Below are 18,836 nucleotides of genomic sequence, written 5' to 3'. Positions count from 1 at the left end.
GTCAACAGAACGGTTACTTTTATTGGAATTATTCTCTCTCCCATGTCAACAGAAAGGTTACTTATATTGGAATTATTCTCTCTCCCATGTCAACAGAAAGGTTACTTTTATTGGAATTATTCTCTCTCCAAAGTCTGGTTTCTTATTCTTGTACCTGACCACGATCAGAATGTGGTGTAGTTGGGTTGTGACACTGGTTTTATCTAGTATTGTCTATATTAACAACCAAAGAATGCTGCGATGTGCATGTGAATCAATAATAGACGAGTGTATTTAGAAGTCTTATGATCCTAGCAAATTGGATTTATTTGTAAAGATTGCAGCATATGTTTGACTTTTCTGTAGGCCGCCAGAAGCCTGAAAGATGAGGTAAATAGCCCTAGATATTGTTTTCGGCTGAACGTACAAGGAAACTTGCAGAATGCCACAAATTTTAATTTTAGCCCAATTTTTGCACATTTTTATTGCACTATATTTAATAGTTTCAGTCATAATTAGCTTTTGTCTTGTATTGTCAACATGTTATGCCCACCTCTTCTGAAGGAACATGTCAAATGTGAGATTGAAATTGTACAAGTGTTTCCTAGTGTTAAGTATTGTTTGTGCTGTATTTGGCTAGACCAGTGAATACCTAATGGTTGTCACCATGTTTTGTTGTCCATTGTCCCTGAGCATGTCATCACTATTACATATCAAAGGGCTGAGTGTCAGTACCATCACATAACAATGGGCTGAGTGTCAGTACCATCACATAGCAATGGGCTGAGTGTCGGTACTATCACATAGCAATGGGCTGTGTGTCGGTACCATCACATAGCAATGGGCTGTGTGTCGGTACCATCACATAGCAATGGGCTGAGTGTCAGTACTATCACATAGCAATGGGCTGAGTGTCAGTACTATCACATAGCAATGGGCTGTGTGTCGGTACCATCAAATAGCAATGGGCCGAGTGTTAGTACTATCACATATCAAAGGGCTGTGTGCCGGTACCATCAAATAGCAATGGGCCGAGTGTCGGTACCATCACATAGCAATGGGCTGAGTGTCAGTACAATCACATAGCAATGGGCTGAGTGTCGGTACTATCACATAGAAATGGGCTGAGTATTAGTACCATCACATAGCAATGGGCTGTGTGTCGGTACCATCAAATAGCAATGAGCTGATGTCAGTACCATCACATAGCAATGGGCTGATGGGCAGGGCTAGGGTCAAATTGACTGAAATTTCAGAAATCTTCTTCTCCAGACCCATAAAGGTACAATCAAATACTCTTCTTAGATGGAAGAGTCTTAAGGTGCTTTTCCAAAATGTGAATCTCATGACCCTGGGGTCACACGTTTGCCCCTGAGGAGGGGCTAAACTTTACTATAGTTTATATATGGAAATCACATTTTTAACTATCATTTGTTTGATTTCTATTGGAATTCATTCTAATTTTGTTAACATTATCAGCATGGGATGACAGCTTTATGGTATGCACATGTTGGCCCTGACTGACCCCTTGGACTGATGAGTGGGGCCAAAAGGGTCAATTAAAATAACTGAAATATTTTGTAACTCAGGTGACCGTCATTTAGGCCCATAGGCCTTCTGTCTATCATTGGTCCAGTTTTAACCAAATTTGGTGTGTGACTCATATACACTGATCAAATCTTATGTGAACACATTACTATAACACTGATCAAATCTTATGTGACCACATTACTATACACACTGATCAAATCTTATGTGAACATAAAACTATATTTACCATTGTATGGCACTGCCACTATATAACCCTACCAATTCAGTTGCGAGTTCACCAGCTTATGAACTGCCAACTGAAATTTGAATTTGAAAATTTCAAAAAAAAATCGCGCGACAAATAAAAAATCGCAGATGGTAAATATAAGCATTGAACGGCTTTCAGTTGGCATTCATAGTCAATATGAATGCCAACTGAAAGCCGTTCAATGCTTAAATACACACTGATCAAATCTTAAGTGAACATATTACTATACACACTGATCAAATCTTATGTAAACACATTACTATACACACTGATCAAATCTTGTGTGAACATATTACTATGCACACTGATCAAATCTTATGTGAACACATTACTACACACACTGATCAAATCTTGTGTGAACATATTACTATACACACTGATCAAATCTTATGTGAACACATTACTACACACACTGATCAAATCTTGTGTGAACATATTACTATACACACTGATCAAATCTTGTGTGAACACATTACTACACACACTGATCAAATCTTGTGTGAACACATTACTATACACACTGATCAAATCTTGTGTGAACACATTACTATACACACTGATCAAATCTAACGTGAACACATTACTAAACACACTGATCAAATCTTATGTGACCACATTACTAAACACACTGATCAAATCTTGTGTGAACATATTACTATACACACTGATCAAATCTTATGTGAACACATTACTACACACACTGATCAAATCTTATGTGAACACATTACTACACACACTGATCAAATCTTATGTGACCACATTACTAAACACACTGATCAAATCTTGTGTGACCACATTACTACACACACTGATCAAATCTTATGTGAACACATTACTATACACACTGATCAAATCTTGTGTGACCACATTACTATACACTGATCAAATCTTATGTGAACACATTACTATACACACTGATCAAATCTTGTGTGAACATATTACTATACACACTGATCAAATCTTATGTGAACACATTACTATACACACTGATCAAATCTTATGTGAACACATTACTATAAACACTGATCAAATCTTGTGTGAACATATTACTATACACACTGATCAAATCTTATGTGAACACATTACTATACACACTGATCAAATCTTATGTGAACCATGCTGCTAGGGACAACAGATCTTGTCAGTCATATCTGTCAGCATCACCACCATATAAAGTGGGACTAACTGATCTAAATTAATGATTCTATGAAATACATACTGATGTGCTCATATTCATTGAATAAATGATAATTGACTCATATTGTAGTATGTGATAAATTTATTAAGTAAAATTAAAAACAAGTAAGCAATCACATGTTACTTGCACACTGTCACAAGCTCCTGTAATATATATATATTACAATAGGTATTACGATACTTTGTGGAGAATCACAATGTATTACAATTTAATTTTCACATCCAATGCCCAGCCTTAAAGTTAATGTAAAATATCTTTTATTTCGTATGAAAATTTGTGAAGAATGATTTGATGAAGGCCTTGAAATGACCATGAATTTGGGTTGACCAGTTCTGTACACACATTGGTTGCATGTCATCCATTCTCCATTGAATAGTATGTTTAATGCACACCATTAAAATTGGACTTCAGGAAAATTTGCCATACAAATTGATGTTGAAGTGGACAGATATTTTGACTTGAATGCTATATCACTGTTGTTTACAAAACATGTTAAACATAATGGCTATAGTTGTTAAAGGGAACCTCTATTTGTTTAACACTTTTTGAGGTTCATAACTTAATTTGTTTACTGTTGTACTAACATGATCTGTTTGTTCTTTTTCAGAATGTCGGTATTGACAAGGGGGATATTCCAGACCTGGCTAAGGTGGGTATCTCTGTGTGGTCAGTGATCTTGTGTCTGTGTGGTCAAGATGACCTTGTATATGTGTAGTTTGACCTTGTGTCTGTGTTGTCAAGGTGACCTTGTATATGTGTAGTTTGACCTTGTGTCTGTGTTGTCAAGGTGACCTTGTATATGTGTAGTTTGACCTTGTGGCTGTGTGGTCAAGGTGACCTTGTATATGTGTAGTTTGACCTTGTGTCTGTGTTGTCAAGGTGACCTTGTATATGTGTTGTCAAGGTGACCTTGTGTATGTATGGTAAATATGACCTTGTATATGTGTAGTTTGACCTTGTGTCTGTGTTGTCAAGGTGACCTTGTTTATGTGTTGTCAAGGTGACCTTGTGTATGTATGGTAAATATGACCTTGTGGCTGTGTGGTCAAGGTAAACTTGTGTTATTTTGGCCAAAGTGACCTTAAACTTGGGTCCATGTGGTCAAGTTTACCTTGTGGTCAGTCTTTGCAGTCAATATAACTATGTCTGTAGTTGAGGCATCTTGTGCAAGGAAGACATCACACAGGACAACTTCACATATTTTGTTGTCCAGCTCATTTAATGAACAGTCATAAAACATGGGCTAATTTATGTTACAATCAACTTCAAATCATTTTCTTTTAAACTGTCAATCATTTCATTTTGCAAAAACATGCATTTTATTTTTCTAGCCATCAGACTGAAACCTTTTGTATTTTCTTGGTTTTAGGGATAGAACTCTTTTGCCAAGTATATAAATAATGTACCTGATGATAACACTCTATTTGTCAGAGTGGTCTTCTCTTTCTACGAGTGCTATAGAAATGATTTCTACCTTATATTAGATATATTACAAGCTGTATACTTCTATAAGTTATCATTAGTATGGTACTGACAGTCACTAGAAGTTATGCTATCAGTCTCTCTTCATTTACTCTTTTAAGTTGTCTTCATTTAGAAAGATATCTTGGTCTTGAAAATGTCTAACAGTGTGCTTAACTTAATCCCATAGACAGATGGTGACATTTCTGTGAGAATCCTGTCCCATTCCTTGTACCTTACAATCTTCATTGTAACACATACTACCTTACAATCTTCATTGTAACACATACTAACCTTTGGAATTTTCTTCCTACTTGCTGTGCCTTCTGTGTGTCCTACCATTTAAATTGCTGTGCTTATGTGTGGTTTTTGTACGATGCAAACTTTTCTTTTTCTTTTTTTCCCCCATAAATATATTTATTTAGTAAATTTTCTGCATGTATTTTATTTTGTCTTCAGGGGTTGAAGAATAATGTCCATGATGTAAGTGTATTATAACCTTTCAGACCAGATTTTCTAGCCATGTTAACAGTTTGCTTATAATCAAGTAAATTAAAAATCAAAAGAAAAGTGAGCATTGGTACATTATCCAAGCTGTGTAACAAGCTGATGTGATGTCCCCAGCATGTCAGGTGATTACAGGATCCAGGTTATGTTGGCGGTAAAATTATGCTTGCTCTAATATTTGCCTGGTCTGAAGCTCCTGTCTGTCTTGTTGCCATGGACAACCAAGTGTCCATGTCCTTGAGATTGACCTTGTGACATTGAATAACCAAAGCACATTTAGTGAGTTGTATATGGCTGGGATCCAAATCATATTAACCCTATATATGTATGTATGTATGTGTGTGTGTGGGAGAGATGGTATGTGTGTCTGCATGACCTTATTAGAGCTGTACTAAACTCTGGACATCATAATACAAGACTTCGGCTGATATACCCCGTAATTGCCTGTTTAACATTGAGATATACAAAGTGGCTTTTGTGTCTGTAATATTTCCACACATATGAACTTCACAATGCTCTGAACCTATACTTCCTTCCTTCTGCTCTTACTCTTCACTGTTCATCCTCAGCGTTACTTTTCCAGTTCGTCACATCCCATGTAATGTCTCAACTAATCCGCTACCATTGAATCCCATCTATCGTTGCTTTAACTTGCGTCCCCTGTGTCCATGTTTTATCATACATTTCATCAGTAGCTGTGTTTATTGTTGGATGTTAATTGTTGGAGTTTTGGCGGTACCAAAGATGGTGGTAGGTATTTGTGTACTTGACATAAACAAATGTTGTTAGATAAAAAATGGGTAAAAACCTATAAACTTAAACAAAAACAAAGCAAAATAAAAAATGAAATTTTCAACTATTTTTAGATGTGGAATTATTTTTCTAGAGTCACAAATGCCAATCTACTTCCACACGATGTTCCAAAGCTAGGCAGTGTTTGGTAAGGTTGGAATCTTGTGTATGCCATCACAGCTTTGCATACAGTGACTTTGTGTCACCACAGGGCTGTCTTCTGTATTACTGCCGGTGTTCTATTAACACTATTTAATATCCTACAATTATAAATAAAACAAGACTTCTTTAACTCAAAGTGTGGACAATGATGGATATACTGTAGCAGCAATAAGAGAAACATTTTCTCTCCTCTATCATATTAGTTTTCTAACAATGGAATGTGCCTTTTATTGACTATGTGTGGGGAATACATTGTAATGTTAAAACTTGTTTGATGATGTTACGAGCAGGCTATCAAATATCTTGTCTGCATGAATCTTACCTAGCATTTAAAACCTTCTTGGTTGTCTCCCCTTGGCTGAATTAATGCCAATCCTATATCGTATGTAAATTAAGTCTCTTGATTTTATCAATATAAACTTCAACACAGTTTTTGGCAGAAAATTGTAACAATTTGTATATGTTAATATGTTTATATACAGCAGTTAAAAACGAAGGTCTGACTAACAAAGTGTTGCATGCTTGATAGTCCAACAAAGTTTGTCAGTATTCAGGAAGCTTGATTTATATATTCCTGGAGCATGGCACAATTGAGAGAAAATAATTGACTGTTTAAACTGGCATGCTGTATATCCTCTATAGGTACTTAACTATTACCAGGTCAACAAGAGGAGGCACTGTCCCCTGAAGCAGGAATTACTTATACACAGTCATTTTATAATGAGAAGTAATGATGGGGACAAAACATAGAGTATTTCTCTCATCAGAATTTACTGAGTTGAAACTATACCATTAGTACAGGATATATATAGTGTGATTTCCATACACAAGTCTTCAACCCTTCTTGTATAGGAGCATGTCATAAGTCTATGGAAACTTGAGGATGAGCTACCTCCCCTCTTATATAATTCCTACATAAAGAGCCTTGCATGTATGTATTAATGATGAATTGTTATTATTTGTATATTATATTACACATGTATTGTTAATGGCATCATCCTGGTGCCGTAGTTGAGGCCATTTCAACAGGGGTTAGGAAATATTGAATTGACTGAGAATATATTTCATAAAAATCAACATAGGACAACATATGATGTTGTTCTCATGGCTGCTTTCCTTTGCTGAACAGTGAGTTAGAGTTGACTCAGACATGTTGATTTGGATGTTTACTGTTAGATATATATTATATATTTCAGGCTCCCTCCAGTCTCCTAGATGCCCTAGAACAACACTTGCAGTCCCTAGAGGGCAAAAAAGGGGCAACAACTCCAGTTGGTTCAAAGTACGGGTTTGGCTTACAGTGTTCTATTTGAATTTTTATCTGAAATAGACTTCATACAGGTGTTGAATATGTATGATATATTCAACCAACATGGTCAATTACAGTGTAACTTTGTTTTCTGATTTTTACATGAATAAGCTGTCACAACTTTTGTCTTGCTTTTCAAAAAGCTCTTTTTAGATTTTTTATCAACAAGAATACTGAAACATGATTTTAAGATTAATAAATTTTAGATCCATTGGAAATGTCATAATAATCCCCTATCTATGAAACTAAGGGAACTATAGGTTCTCTCTATCGGTCTTATACCTATACACTGTATACGTATGCGCCGAAGTTTATCAGCACTCTAGTGGCTTCATTTTTTGAGAAATTGATGATAAATGAATGAGAAGGGACTTTCTTTCCAGACCAGCAGGATTCGCATCGGCCATAAACACCATTTCCAACAATAGCAGCATACAGATTTCTGATGAAGAAAAGAAACGGATATTAGATGAAGAAAATATGAAGTTACAACAGCTCAAGGTAGAAAAATGATAGGTTATTAGCCGGTGTTAAGGTTAGGGTGATGTTTGAGATTTCTATATGGAGGTGAATTCTAGTGTAAGTACAGAGTGTAGATGTAACAGGATAGAGCAGTATACAGATTCAGAAGGCATGAAGTAAAGGTTTTAGCAGAAAAGCATGGGTGATGTATTAAACTGATAGAGTATTTTTAAGGACACAAATTTAAAAGTCACAGGTTTGTATAATCTGAGTGGGTTTGATTTTATGGAATAAGCTGTAGGTTATTATCATTTAGTTTGGTAAATTTCGGTTAATTTGAAAAAAAAGTTTTGTTTTAAGTTTCAAGAAATTTCAAAATTTGTTCCAACCTACTGGTTATTTTGCAAAAAGAAATAAAATCTGACAAAAATTGTGGATAAATTCCAATATGATTGATAATATGAAAAAAATACTGTGTATATTTTAGGGTGAAAACTCCAAGGTAAATGGCTGGATATTATAGTGTAGTAAGGGACAAAACTATATAGTGCTTGGTGATATGGTGACTGTGGGTAATGATAGACACATACATGTCTTTGGTTATGGGCTGTCTTAAGTGATTTACCTGTGAAGGTTTACTCATAGTTTGGATTTAATGTTGGGCCTACTCAAAACATGAGAATGTAACATGTAGAAAGGGGTACGCATGAAATTGGAGTGAGTACTGGCTTATTAGGAAGGAGGTTAACAGGAAATAGGTTCTGACTGGGTACGGGTGATCCTGAGGTAGGACCAGGTTCTGACTGGGTACTGGGTGATCCTGAGGTAGGACCAGGTTCTGACTGGGTATTGGGTTACCCTGGGGTAGGACCAGGTTCTGACTGGGTTCTGGGTGATCCTGAGGTAGGACCAGGTTCTGACTGGGTACGGCGTGATCCTGAGGTAGGACCAGGTTCTGACTGGGTACGGCGTGATCCTGAGGTAGGACCAGGTTCTGACTGGGTACTTGATGATCCTGAGGTAGGACCAGGTTCTGACTGGGTACGGCGTGATCCTGAGGTAGGACCAGGTTCTGACTGGGTACTGGGTGATCCTGAGGTAGGACCAGGTTCTGACTGGGTACTGGGTGATCCTGAGGTAGGACCAGGTTCTGACTGGGTACTTGATGATCCTGAGGTAGGACCAAGTTCTGACTGGGTACGGCGTGATCCTGAGGTAGGACCAAGTTCTGACTGGGTACTGGGTGATCCTGAGGTAGGACCAGGTTCTGACTGGGTACTGGGTGATCCTGAGGTAGGACCAGGTTCTGACTGGGTACTGAGTGATCCTGAGGTAGGACCAGGTTCTGACTGGGTACTGGGTGATCCTGAGGTAGGACCAGGTTCTGACTGGGTACTGGGTGATCCTGAGGTAGGACCAGGTTCTGACTGGGTATTGGGTTACCCTGGGGTAGGACCAGGTTCTGACTGGGTACGGGTGATCCTGAGGTAGGACCAGGTTCTGACTGGGTACTGGGTGATCCTGAGGTAGGACCAAGTTCTGACTGGGTACTGGGTGATCCTGAGGTAGGACCAAGTTCTGACTGGGTACTGGGTGATCCTGAGGTAGGACCAGGTTCTGACTGGGTAATGGGTGATCCTGAGGTAGGACCAGGTTCTGACTGGGTATTGGGTTACCCTGGGGTAATTGTGTGTTCTGACTGGGTATTGGGTTTTCCTGGGGTAATTGTGTGTTCTGACTGGGTATTGGGTTGTCCTGGGGTAATTGTGTGTTCTGACTGGGTATTGGGTTACCCTGCGGTAATTGTGTGTTCTGACTGGGTATTGGGTTTTCCTGAGGTAATTGTGTGTTCTGAGTGGGTATTGGGTTGTCCTGGGGTAATTGTGTGTTCTGACTGGGTATTGGGTTGTCCTGAGGTGACTGGGTATTGGGTTTTCCTGAGGTAATTGTATGTTCTGACTGGGTATTGGGTTGTCCTGAGGTAATTGTATGTCCTGACTGGGTATTGGGTTGTCCTGGGGTAATTGTGTGTTCTGACTGGGTATTGGGTTGTCCTGAGGTAATTGTATGTCCTGACTGGGTATTGGGTTGTCCTGAGGTAATTGTATGTCCTGACTGGGTATTGGGTTGTCCTGGGGTAATTGTGTGTTCTGACTGGGTATTGAGTTGTCCTGAGGTAATTGTATGTTCTGACTGGGTATTGGGTTACCCTGAGGTAATTGTGTGTTCTGACTGGGTATTGGGTTGTCCTGAGGTAATTGTGTGTTCTGACTGGGTATTGGGTTGTCCTGGGGTAATTGTGTGTTCTGACTGGGTATTGGGTTGTCCTGGGGTAATTGTGTGTTCTGACTGGGTATTGGGTTATCCTGGGGTAATTGTGTGTTCTGACTGGGTTTTGGGTTGTCCTGGGGTAATTGTGTGTTCTGACTGGGTATTGGGTTGTCCTGGGGTAATTGTGTGTTCTGACTGGGTATTGGGTTGTCCTGAAGTAATTGTATGTTCTGACTGGGTATTGGGTTGTCCTGAGGTAATTGTGTGTTCTGACTGGGTATTGGGTTTTCCTGGGGTAATTGTGTGTTCTGACTGGGTATTGGGTTGTCCTGAGGTAATTGTATGTTCCGACTGGGTATTGGGTTGTCCTGAGGTAATTGTGTGTTCTGACTGGGTATTGGGTTGTCCTGAGGTAATTGTGTGTTCTGACTGGGTATTGGGTTGTCCTGGGGTAATTGTGTGTTCTGACTGGGTATTGGGTTGTCCTGGGGTAATTGTGTGTTCTGACTGGGTATTGGGTTGTCCTGGGGTAATTGTGTGTTCTGACTGGGTATTGGGTTATCCTGGGGTAATTGTGTGTTCTGACTGGGTTTTGGGTTGTCCTGGGGTAATTGTGTGTTCTGACTGGGTATTGGGTTGTCCTGGGGTAATTGTGTGTTCTGACTGGGTATTGGGTTGTCCTGAAGTAATTGTATGTTCTGACTGGGTATTGGGTTGTCCTGGGGTAATTGTGTGTTCTGACTGGGTATTGGGTTGTCCTGAGGTGACTGGGTATTGGGTTTTCCTGAGGTAATTGTGTGTTCTGACTGGGTATTGGGTTGTCCTTGGGTAATTGTGTGTTCTGACTGGGTATTGGGTTGTCCTGGGGTAATTGTGTGTTCTGACTGGGTATTGGGTTGTCCTGGGGTAATTGTGTGTCCTGACTGGGTATTGGGTTGTCCTGGGGTAATTGTGTGTTCTGACTGGGTATTGGGTTGTCCTGGGGTAATTGTGTGTTCTGACTGGGTATTGGGTTGTCCTGGGGTAATTGTGTGTTCTGACTGGGTATTGGGTTGTCCTGGGCTAATTGTGTGTTCTGACTGGGTATTGGGTTGTCCTGAAGTAATTGTATGTTCTGACTGGGTATTGGGTTGTCCTGAGGTAATTGTGTGTTCTGACTGGGTATTGGGTTGTCCTGAGGTAATTGTGTGTTCTGACTGGGTATTGGGTTATCCTGGGGTAATTGTGTGTTCTGACTGGGTATTGGGTTGTCCTGAGGTAATTGTGTGTTCTGACTGGGTATTGGGTTGTCCTGAGGTAATTGTGTGTTCTGACTGGGTATTGGGTTGTCCTGGGGTAATTGTGTGTTCTGACTGGGTATTGGGTTGTCCTGAGGTAATTGTGTGTTCTGACTGGGTATTGGGTTGTCCTGGGGTAATTGTGTGTTCTGACTGGGTATTGGGTTGTCCTGGGGTAATTGTGTGTTCTGACTGGGTATTGGGTTATCCTGGGGTAATTGTGTGTTCTGACTGGGTTTTGGGTTGTCCTGGGGTAATTGTGTGTTCTGACTGGGTATTGGGTTGTCCTGGGGTAATTGTGTGTTCTGACTGGGTATTGGGTTGTCCTGAAGTAATTGTATGTTCTGACTGGGTATTGGGTTGTCCTGGGGTAATTGTGTGTTCTGACTGGGTATTGGGTTGTCCTGAGGTGACTGGGTATTGGGTTTTCCTGAGGTAATTGTGTGTTCTGACTGGGTATTGGGTTGTCCTGGGGTAATTGTGTGTTCTGACTGGGTATTGGGTTGTCCTGGGGTAATTGTGTGTTCTGACTGGGTATTGGGTTGTCCTGGGGTAATTGTGTGTCCTGACTGGGTATTGGGTTGTCCTGGGGTAATTGTGTGTTCTGACTGGGTATTGGGTTGTCCTGGGGTAATTGTGTGTTCTGACTGGGTATTGGGTTGTCCTGGGGTAATTGTGTGTTCTGACTGGGTATTGGGTTGTCCTGAAGTAATTGTATGTTCTGACTGGGTATTGGGTTGTCCTGAGGTAATTGTGTGTTCTGACTGGGTATTGGGTTGTCCTGAGGTAATTGTGTGTTCTGACTGGGTATTGGGTTATCCTGGGGTAATTGTGTGTTCTGACTGGGTATTGGGTTGTCCTGGGGTAATTGTGTGTTCTGACTGGGTATTGGGTTGTCCTGAGGTAATTGTGTGTTCTGACTGGGTATTGGGTTGTCCTGGGGTAATTGTGTGTTCTGATTGGGTATTTGGTTGTCCTGAGGTAATTGTGTGTTCTGATTGGGTATTGGGTTGTCCTGAGGTAATTGTGTGTTCTGATTGGGTATTGGATTGTCCTGAGGTAATTGTGTGTTCTGATTGGGTATTGGGTTGTCCTGAGGTAATTGTGTGTTCTGACTGGGTATTGGGTTGTCCTGAGGTGACTGGGTATTGGGTTGTCCTGAGGTGACTGGGTATTGGGTTGTCCTGAGGTGACTGGGTATTGGGTTGTCCTGAGGTAATTGTGTGTTCTGACTGGGTATTGGGTTGTCCTGAGGTATGGTTATAGATAGGATTAATTATAATCTGGCTACCAGTGCCTCTAAACGTTCACCTTCATTCATCACAACCATTATTTCTTCTCTCTGTTGTTATTGTTCTGTTTCTTTGAGGAAATACACTTTGTTAACATGTTTAAATTTGTCTAATAAGATTATAACATTAATTGAAGAGAAAAAATTGTATGGTTTAAGAATATAGAAACAACACTTCTGTATTCCATTATAAGATTTCTAAAAAATGAAGATTTGGTGACTTCCTGAAGACATCTGTGGTGAATGAAGGTTTAGAAGTGCTGGGTGTGAACCTGGTGTTGTGTTACCTGTGTGCTTTGTAGCTATCTTCATCGCTGACAGCATCATGACCAAGGTTTCATCTGGAAGCCTATTTTGTGCATTTTATACACTTTTTGACTTTTTATAACTGTTCCTCACTATGTGAACTATTTTTCTGCTGAAAATGTTTTTCTATTTGTGCATACTTTTGTAGTATTTATATGGTTAAAGGGAGACTGCTCCTATAAAACTAATAAAAAATTTAACATTAGGTAATTGCTATCTTCATATCTATATATATATTGTGTACATTTGAGCAAAATATAATCAGAAGTTTTAACATAAAAATTCAAATTGTGTCTTTCTTGGCTGAAGCATTGTATTTACACTTGCATGCAGTGGCAAATGTTGAGTCCAAATTGGAATGGGATTCCAATCTCTGTAATACACCCAGTTTCAAAATAATCTGTACAGAATGGAAAGATTTTCTGAAGCCTAGAAAAGTTTATCTGCCACTAACAGGGATAATTGTATTAAACATGTGTTGTTCTGTGTATCTAAAGGTTTGTATAATCCTAATGGGGTGGACTGTGGTGTGGATATGTATTACACAGAGCGGTTACAGTATAGCATGTTGTCCAGCTGGTATAAAGTATGATGATATTCAGACCAAGCTGTTGATCAAACTATGCCTTTATATACTAATCAGTCTGTAAGCATGCCTGTTATATGTCTAGACTACCAACCAGGTCACCAAGTAAATACTAATGATATGATAGGACCTTGTCCTTGTTCCTGATGTTGTTACATTTTAAGGTGTTGACCTCTGATGGTCATGTCAACGTTGCCACCTGTATCTGCTAGCCATGTTCTACTGTCTGGTACGCTCCACAAAAGTTGTCTCTCCCCTCCAAAATATTTACTGTCAATCTGTTGTTTACATCTCAAGTTGAATATGATTGATTTAAGAAAATGTATTTTACATGTGTCAATCCTTGCATAATTTGTAATTTAACAAAATAAAGATTTGTGCTCTCTGTATACTCTTGATTAAGGGGAGACAACTTATTGAGCTGTAAAACTTTTGATATTAATGTGAGCATGTGTGTATGTTCTTTCTCTTATTCTTTGTTTCTTCACATGTCTTGAAGGATCAATGTGGCGCCAATCAACATGATTTTGCTAACCAGGTATATATTGTTACTCTATCACTGTATTACGTTTGCTGTCTTATCCATCCCTGTGTCTATTCCACAATCATCGTAGTAAAACTTATATATGAGAGACTCCCCAATAAGTCTTTCCCTTTCTATGTATTTTTGACCTGTAAACATGTGGTACACACAGTTTTGCTGTTTTTCTTTTGACCCTGTGCTATCTTGTTAATGTGTGGCACAGAATTTTCAAATAACATTCTCCTACTGAACATGTACATAAGACCTGTCAGTAGATGGATACCGGACTAAAACACCTTATTAGAAATTTCTCATGCTATTATTCCATCACATCTTTTCCTTTACAAAGAAACTCTAACCTACATGTAGGCATAAGGAAGACAGGTTTTTCAAAGGCAAATTTTCATCTTGACAGAATTTGTTCCTTGATGTCAGGTTCTTTATTCAGGAAAATCAAAAACTTCATAAAAGTGTTAACAATACATTAGGCACATGGTGGAAAGATAACTGGCAGGCCTCAGTGTCTTAACACTACACCATCTTATTAGGTCACCTAAGACAAATTCTCAAGTGACCTATTCTAACTGCCTTTTGTCCGTCGTCATGCGTCCATAAACAATATACATTTTCAACTTCTCCAAAACTGTGACACTAAATTCTTAAAAGTCTTCTTCTCGACTCCCAGATATGGAAGAATCAAATACCTTTCACAGATAGAAAGGTCTTACTCGGTGCTTCACTAAAGTTGTGAATTTCATGACCCTGGGGTCTCAAGTTTGCCCCTGGGGGGTTAAATTTCACTACAGTTTATATAGGGAAATCACATAGGGGCTGATGGGCGAGGACAAAAAGGAGCAATTAAATTGACTTAAATATTTCAAAACTCAGGTGACTGTTAAGGCCCATGGACCTCTTGCCCTTTATAGATATAGATTTCTTTGTTTCTCAACACTGGACCAGTTTATCGTTTATAAATACAGGCCTCAGTGTCTCAACACTGGACCAGTTTATCCTTTATAAATACAGGCCTCAGTGTCTCAACACTGGACCAGTTTATCCTTTATAAATATAGGCCTCAATGTCTCAACACTGGACCAGTTTATCCTTTATAAATACAAGCCTCAGTGTCTCAACACTGGACCAGTTTATGCTTTATAAATACAGGCCTCAGTGTCTCAACACTGGACCAGTTTATCCTTTATAAATACAGGCCTCAGTGTCTCAACACTGGACCAGTTTATCCTTTATAAATACAGGCCTCAATGTCTCAACACTGGACTAGTTTATCCTTTATAAATACAGGCCTCAGTGTCTCAACACTGGACCAGTTTATCCTTTAGAAATACAGGCCTCAGTGTCTCAACACTGGACCAGTTTATCCTTTATAAATACAGGCCTCAGTGTCTCAACACTGGACCAGTTTATCCTTTAGAAATACAGGCCTCAGTGTCTCAACACTGGACCAGTTTATCCTTTATAAATACAGGCCTCAATGTCTCAACACTGGACCAGTTTATCCTTTATAAATACAGGCCTCAATGTCTCAACACTGGACTAGTTTATCCTTTATAAATACAGGCCTCAGTGTCTCAACACTGGACCAGTTTATCCTTTATAAATACAGGCCTCAGTGTCTCAACACTGGACCAGTTTATCCTTTATAAATACAGGCCTCAGTGTCTCAACACTGGACCAGTTTATCCTTTATAAATACAGGCCTCAGTGTCTCAACACTGGACCAGTTTATCCTTTATAAATACAGGCCTCAGTGTCTCAACACTGGACCAGTTTATCCTTTATAAATACAGGCCTCAGTGTCTCAACACTGGACCAGTTTATCCTTTATAAATACAGGCCTCAGTGTCTCAACACTGGACCAGTTTATCCTTTATAAATACAGGCCTCAGTGTCTCAACACTGGACCAGTTTATCCTTTATAAATACAGGCCTCAGTGTCTCAACACTGGACCAGTTTATCCTTTATAAATACAGGCCTCAGTGTATAAATACAGGCCTCAATGTCTCAACACTGGACCAGTTTAATCCAGAATAGATGAAATTTTACACATTTGCCAAATACTGTTTCTTCATGAACCCCATTTCTTCAGGCTTTCCTGTCCTCTTTCCAGTTAAAAACCAATAGTATATTGTCCTCAGTTAGAAACCAATAGTATATTGTCCTCAGTTAGAAACCAATAGTATATTGTCCTCAGTTAGAAACCAATAGTATATTGTCCTCAGAATATCTCAGAAATTATATGCTTGCTTTTTTTCTCCAGAAAATGGTTTCTTTTTATGTCACTTACAGAAGAATGTTTAAGTTAGAGTTCTTCGTATATTTTCTTTCCTAAAACAGTTATTTCTTTCCCCTTGTGGTATGATGTTGTCCACATGAAAACAGTATTATAAGCTTGCCTTGTATATTAAATCAAATTTAAACACTCTAAGATGACCATTTCCTTTGGGCAAATGAAAAATGTACCTGTATTATGATGGCAGTGGATTTTTCTTGTTTGTGTTTGTGTGCAAATACTAGTCATTGATGGTGATCTTGATTTTGTTCCATTGTTAATGTCATAGAATACTGGTGTGTTTGCTGTGAATCGCATGTTTGATCTTTGTGAACTTTTTACAAATGACTGCCATTTGTTGTGCAGACCTGTAATTTTATGTCTGCTGGACTGATCTAAAAAAAAAAAAAAAAAAACTGTACATATGCAGCATGTTCCAAAATACTTTAGGCATTCTCATCCAGAGCCTCTCATTAGATTCCTCTAATTAAATGTTTATACCAGCCTTTTGCTACGTCTTGTACCATTGTGCACAACACCGATACAAAGTACTGTTTTCTGTCAAACAACATCATATACTGTTAACTGTACAACACAGATATCCTATACTGCTTACTGTACAACACAGACACCTTATACTGTTTACTGTACAACACAGACACCTTGTACTGTTTACTGTACAACACAGATATCTTATACTGTTTACTGTACAACACAGACATCTTATACTGTTTACTGTACAACACAGACACCTTATACTGTTTACTGTACAACACAGACACCGTGTACTGTTTACTGTACAACACAGACACCTTATACTGTTTACTGTACAACACAGACCACCTTTATACTGTTTACTGTACAACACAGACACCTTGTATCTGTTTACTGTACAACACAGACACCTTGTTTAACTGTTTACTGCTACAACACAGACACCTTGTATACTGTTTACGGTACAACAAGACACTCTTGTACTGTTAACTGTCACACATAGACACCTTATACTGTTTACTGCCTACAACACAGGACATCTACGTACGTAAACACAGATACATTGTTACTAATGTACAACACGACACCTTGTACTGTTTACTGTACACACCGACACCTTGTACTGTTACTGCTACAAACACAGACACCTTGTACTGTTTACTGCCGACAACACAGATACCTTTGTACTGTTTACTGTACAACACAGATTACCGTAGTACTGTTTACTGTACAACACAGACTATCTTAGTACTGTTTACTGTACAACACAGACACCTTGTACTGTTAACTGTACAACACAGACACCTTGTACTGTTTACTGTACAACACAGACACCTTGTACTGTTTACTGTACAACACAGACACCTTGTACTGTTTACTGTAGAACATAGATATCTTGTACTGTTTACTGTACAACACAGACACCTTATACTGTTTACTGTACAACACAGACACCTTGTACTGTTTACTGTACAACACAGACACCTTGTACTGTTTACTGTACAACACAGACATCTTGTACTGTTTACTGTACAACACAGACACCTTATACTGTTTACAGTACAACACAAACACCTTATACTGTTTACTGTACAACACAGATACCTTGTACTGTTTACTGTACAACACAGACACCTTGTACTGTTTACTGTACAACACAGACACCTTGTACTGTTTACTGTACAACACAGACACCTTATACTGTTTACTGTACAACACAGACATCTTGTACTGTTTACTGTACAACACAGACATCTTGTACTGTTTACTGTACAACACAGACACCTTATACTGTTTACTGTACAACACAGACACCTTGTACTGTTTACTGTACAACACAGACACCTTATACTGTTTACTGTACAACACACCTTATACTGTTTACTGTACAACACAGACATCTTGTACTGTTTACTGTACAACACAGACACCTTGTACTGTTTACTCTACAACACAGACACCTTGTACTGTTTACTGTACAACACAGACACCTTATACTGTTTACTGTACAACAGATCTTGTACTGTTTACTGTACAACACAGACACCTCGTACTGTTTACTCTACAACACAGACATCTTGTACTGTTTACTGTACAACACAGACACCTTGTACTGTTTACTGTACAACACAGACATCTTGTACTGTTTAATGTACAACACAGACACCTTATACTGTTTACTGTACAACACATCTCGTACTGTTTACTGTACAACACAGACACCTTATACTGTTTACTGTACAACACAGACACCTTGTACTGTTTACTGTACAACACAGACACCTCGTACTGTTTACTCTACAACACTAAACATCTGATACAGTTTCTGTACAATACCGATATCTTGCACTTTGGCCTGTAGCTGACATTGAACTACTTCAAAAACCTGTCATTTGTAATTGTCTTCAAGTCTTTCAATATACCATTTTGCATATAACCTCATTGCTAGATCTTCAGCTGATCAAGAAATGTCTGTAGAAACATTTTTTCAATTACTGCTTACATGAATGTCTTATCCATGAAAACAAATTTTGATTTTGGTCTTGGTTTTAAAATGTATTCTTTACCATAAATCCTAGTTTGCTGTTGTATGCAGAGCTATGGAATGTTGAATGATCCCCCCTGAAGA

The 18,836-nt window shown here is 38.8% G+C and overlaps 2 protein-coding genes and 1 long non-coding RNA gene across 13 annotated transcripts in view; 2 read left to right on the top strand and 1 right to left on the bottom strand.

The window, feature by feature from the left end:
- LOC117328080 (phosphatidylinositol-binding clathrin assembly protein LAP-like) overlaps positions 1-18,836 on the top strand; it is a 94,639-nt gene that overhangs the window by 48,705 nt on the left and 27,098 nt on the right. The window contains exons 9-15 of one of the 3 annotated variants that reach the window (XM_033885424.1): positions 346-369; positions 3,583-3,624; positions 5,830-5,883; positions 7,094-7,179; positions 7,590-7,707; positions 8,156-8,170; positions 13,899-13,937. In XM_033885424.1, the coding sequence (XP_033741315.1) occupies positions 346-369; positions 3,583-3,624; positions 5,830-5,883; positions 7,094-7,179; positions 7,590-7,707; positions 8,156-8,170; positions 13,899-13,937 (378 nt within the window). The remainder of the gene's footprint in view (positions 1-345; positions 370-3,582; positions 3,625-5,829; positions 5,884-7,093; positions 7,180-7,589; positions 7,708-8,155; positions 8,171-13,898; positions 13,938-18,836) is intronic. The other 2 variants (XM_033885425.1, XM_033885426.1) reach the window with 2 other exon arrangements.
- LOC117328081 lies at positions 9,128-13,892 on the top strand. Of its 9 annotated transcripts, none has more exons than XM_033885427.1 (4): positions 9,128-9,584; positions 9,884-10,039; positions 11,652-12,353; positions 12,432-13,892. In XM_033885427.1, exons 1-4 carry the CDS (start codon positions 9,297-9,299, stop codon positions 12,480-12,482), a joined length of 1,197 nt encoding a protein of 398 aa, XP_033741318.1. In that variant the 5' UTR covers positions 9,128-9,296; the 3' UTR covers positions 12,483-13,892. The 9 variants fall into 9 exon arrangements, 5 of the variants coding, with proteins under 5 accessions (XP_033741318.1, XP_033741321.1, XP_033741320.1 ...); XM_033885430.1 differs by having other exon boundaries at positions 12,406-13,892; XM_033885429.1 differs by having other exon boundaries at positions 11,652-12,379.
- LOC117328084 lies at positions 16,889-18,499 on the bottom strand. Its single transcript, XR_004532833.1, has 3 exons — positions 18,461-18,499; positions 18,079-18,198; positions 16,889-16,905 (listed from the first exon to the last, which is right to left on the bottom strand). It is a non-coding gene; the product is annotated as an uncharacterized LOC117328084 (long non-coding RNA).

This window comes from Pecten maximus, chromosome 5 (genome assembly GCF_902652985.1).
Source record: "Pecten maximus chromosome 5, xPecMax1.1, whole genome shotgun sequence".
NCBI lineage: Eukaryota > Metazoa > Mollusca > Bivalvia > Pectinida > Pectinidae > Pecten > Pecten maximus.
This window is presented reverse-complemented; position numbering and strand designations above follow the sequence as displayed.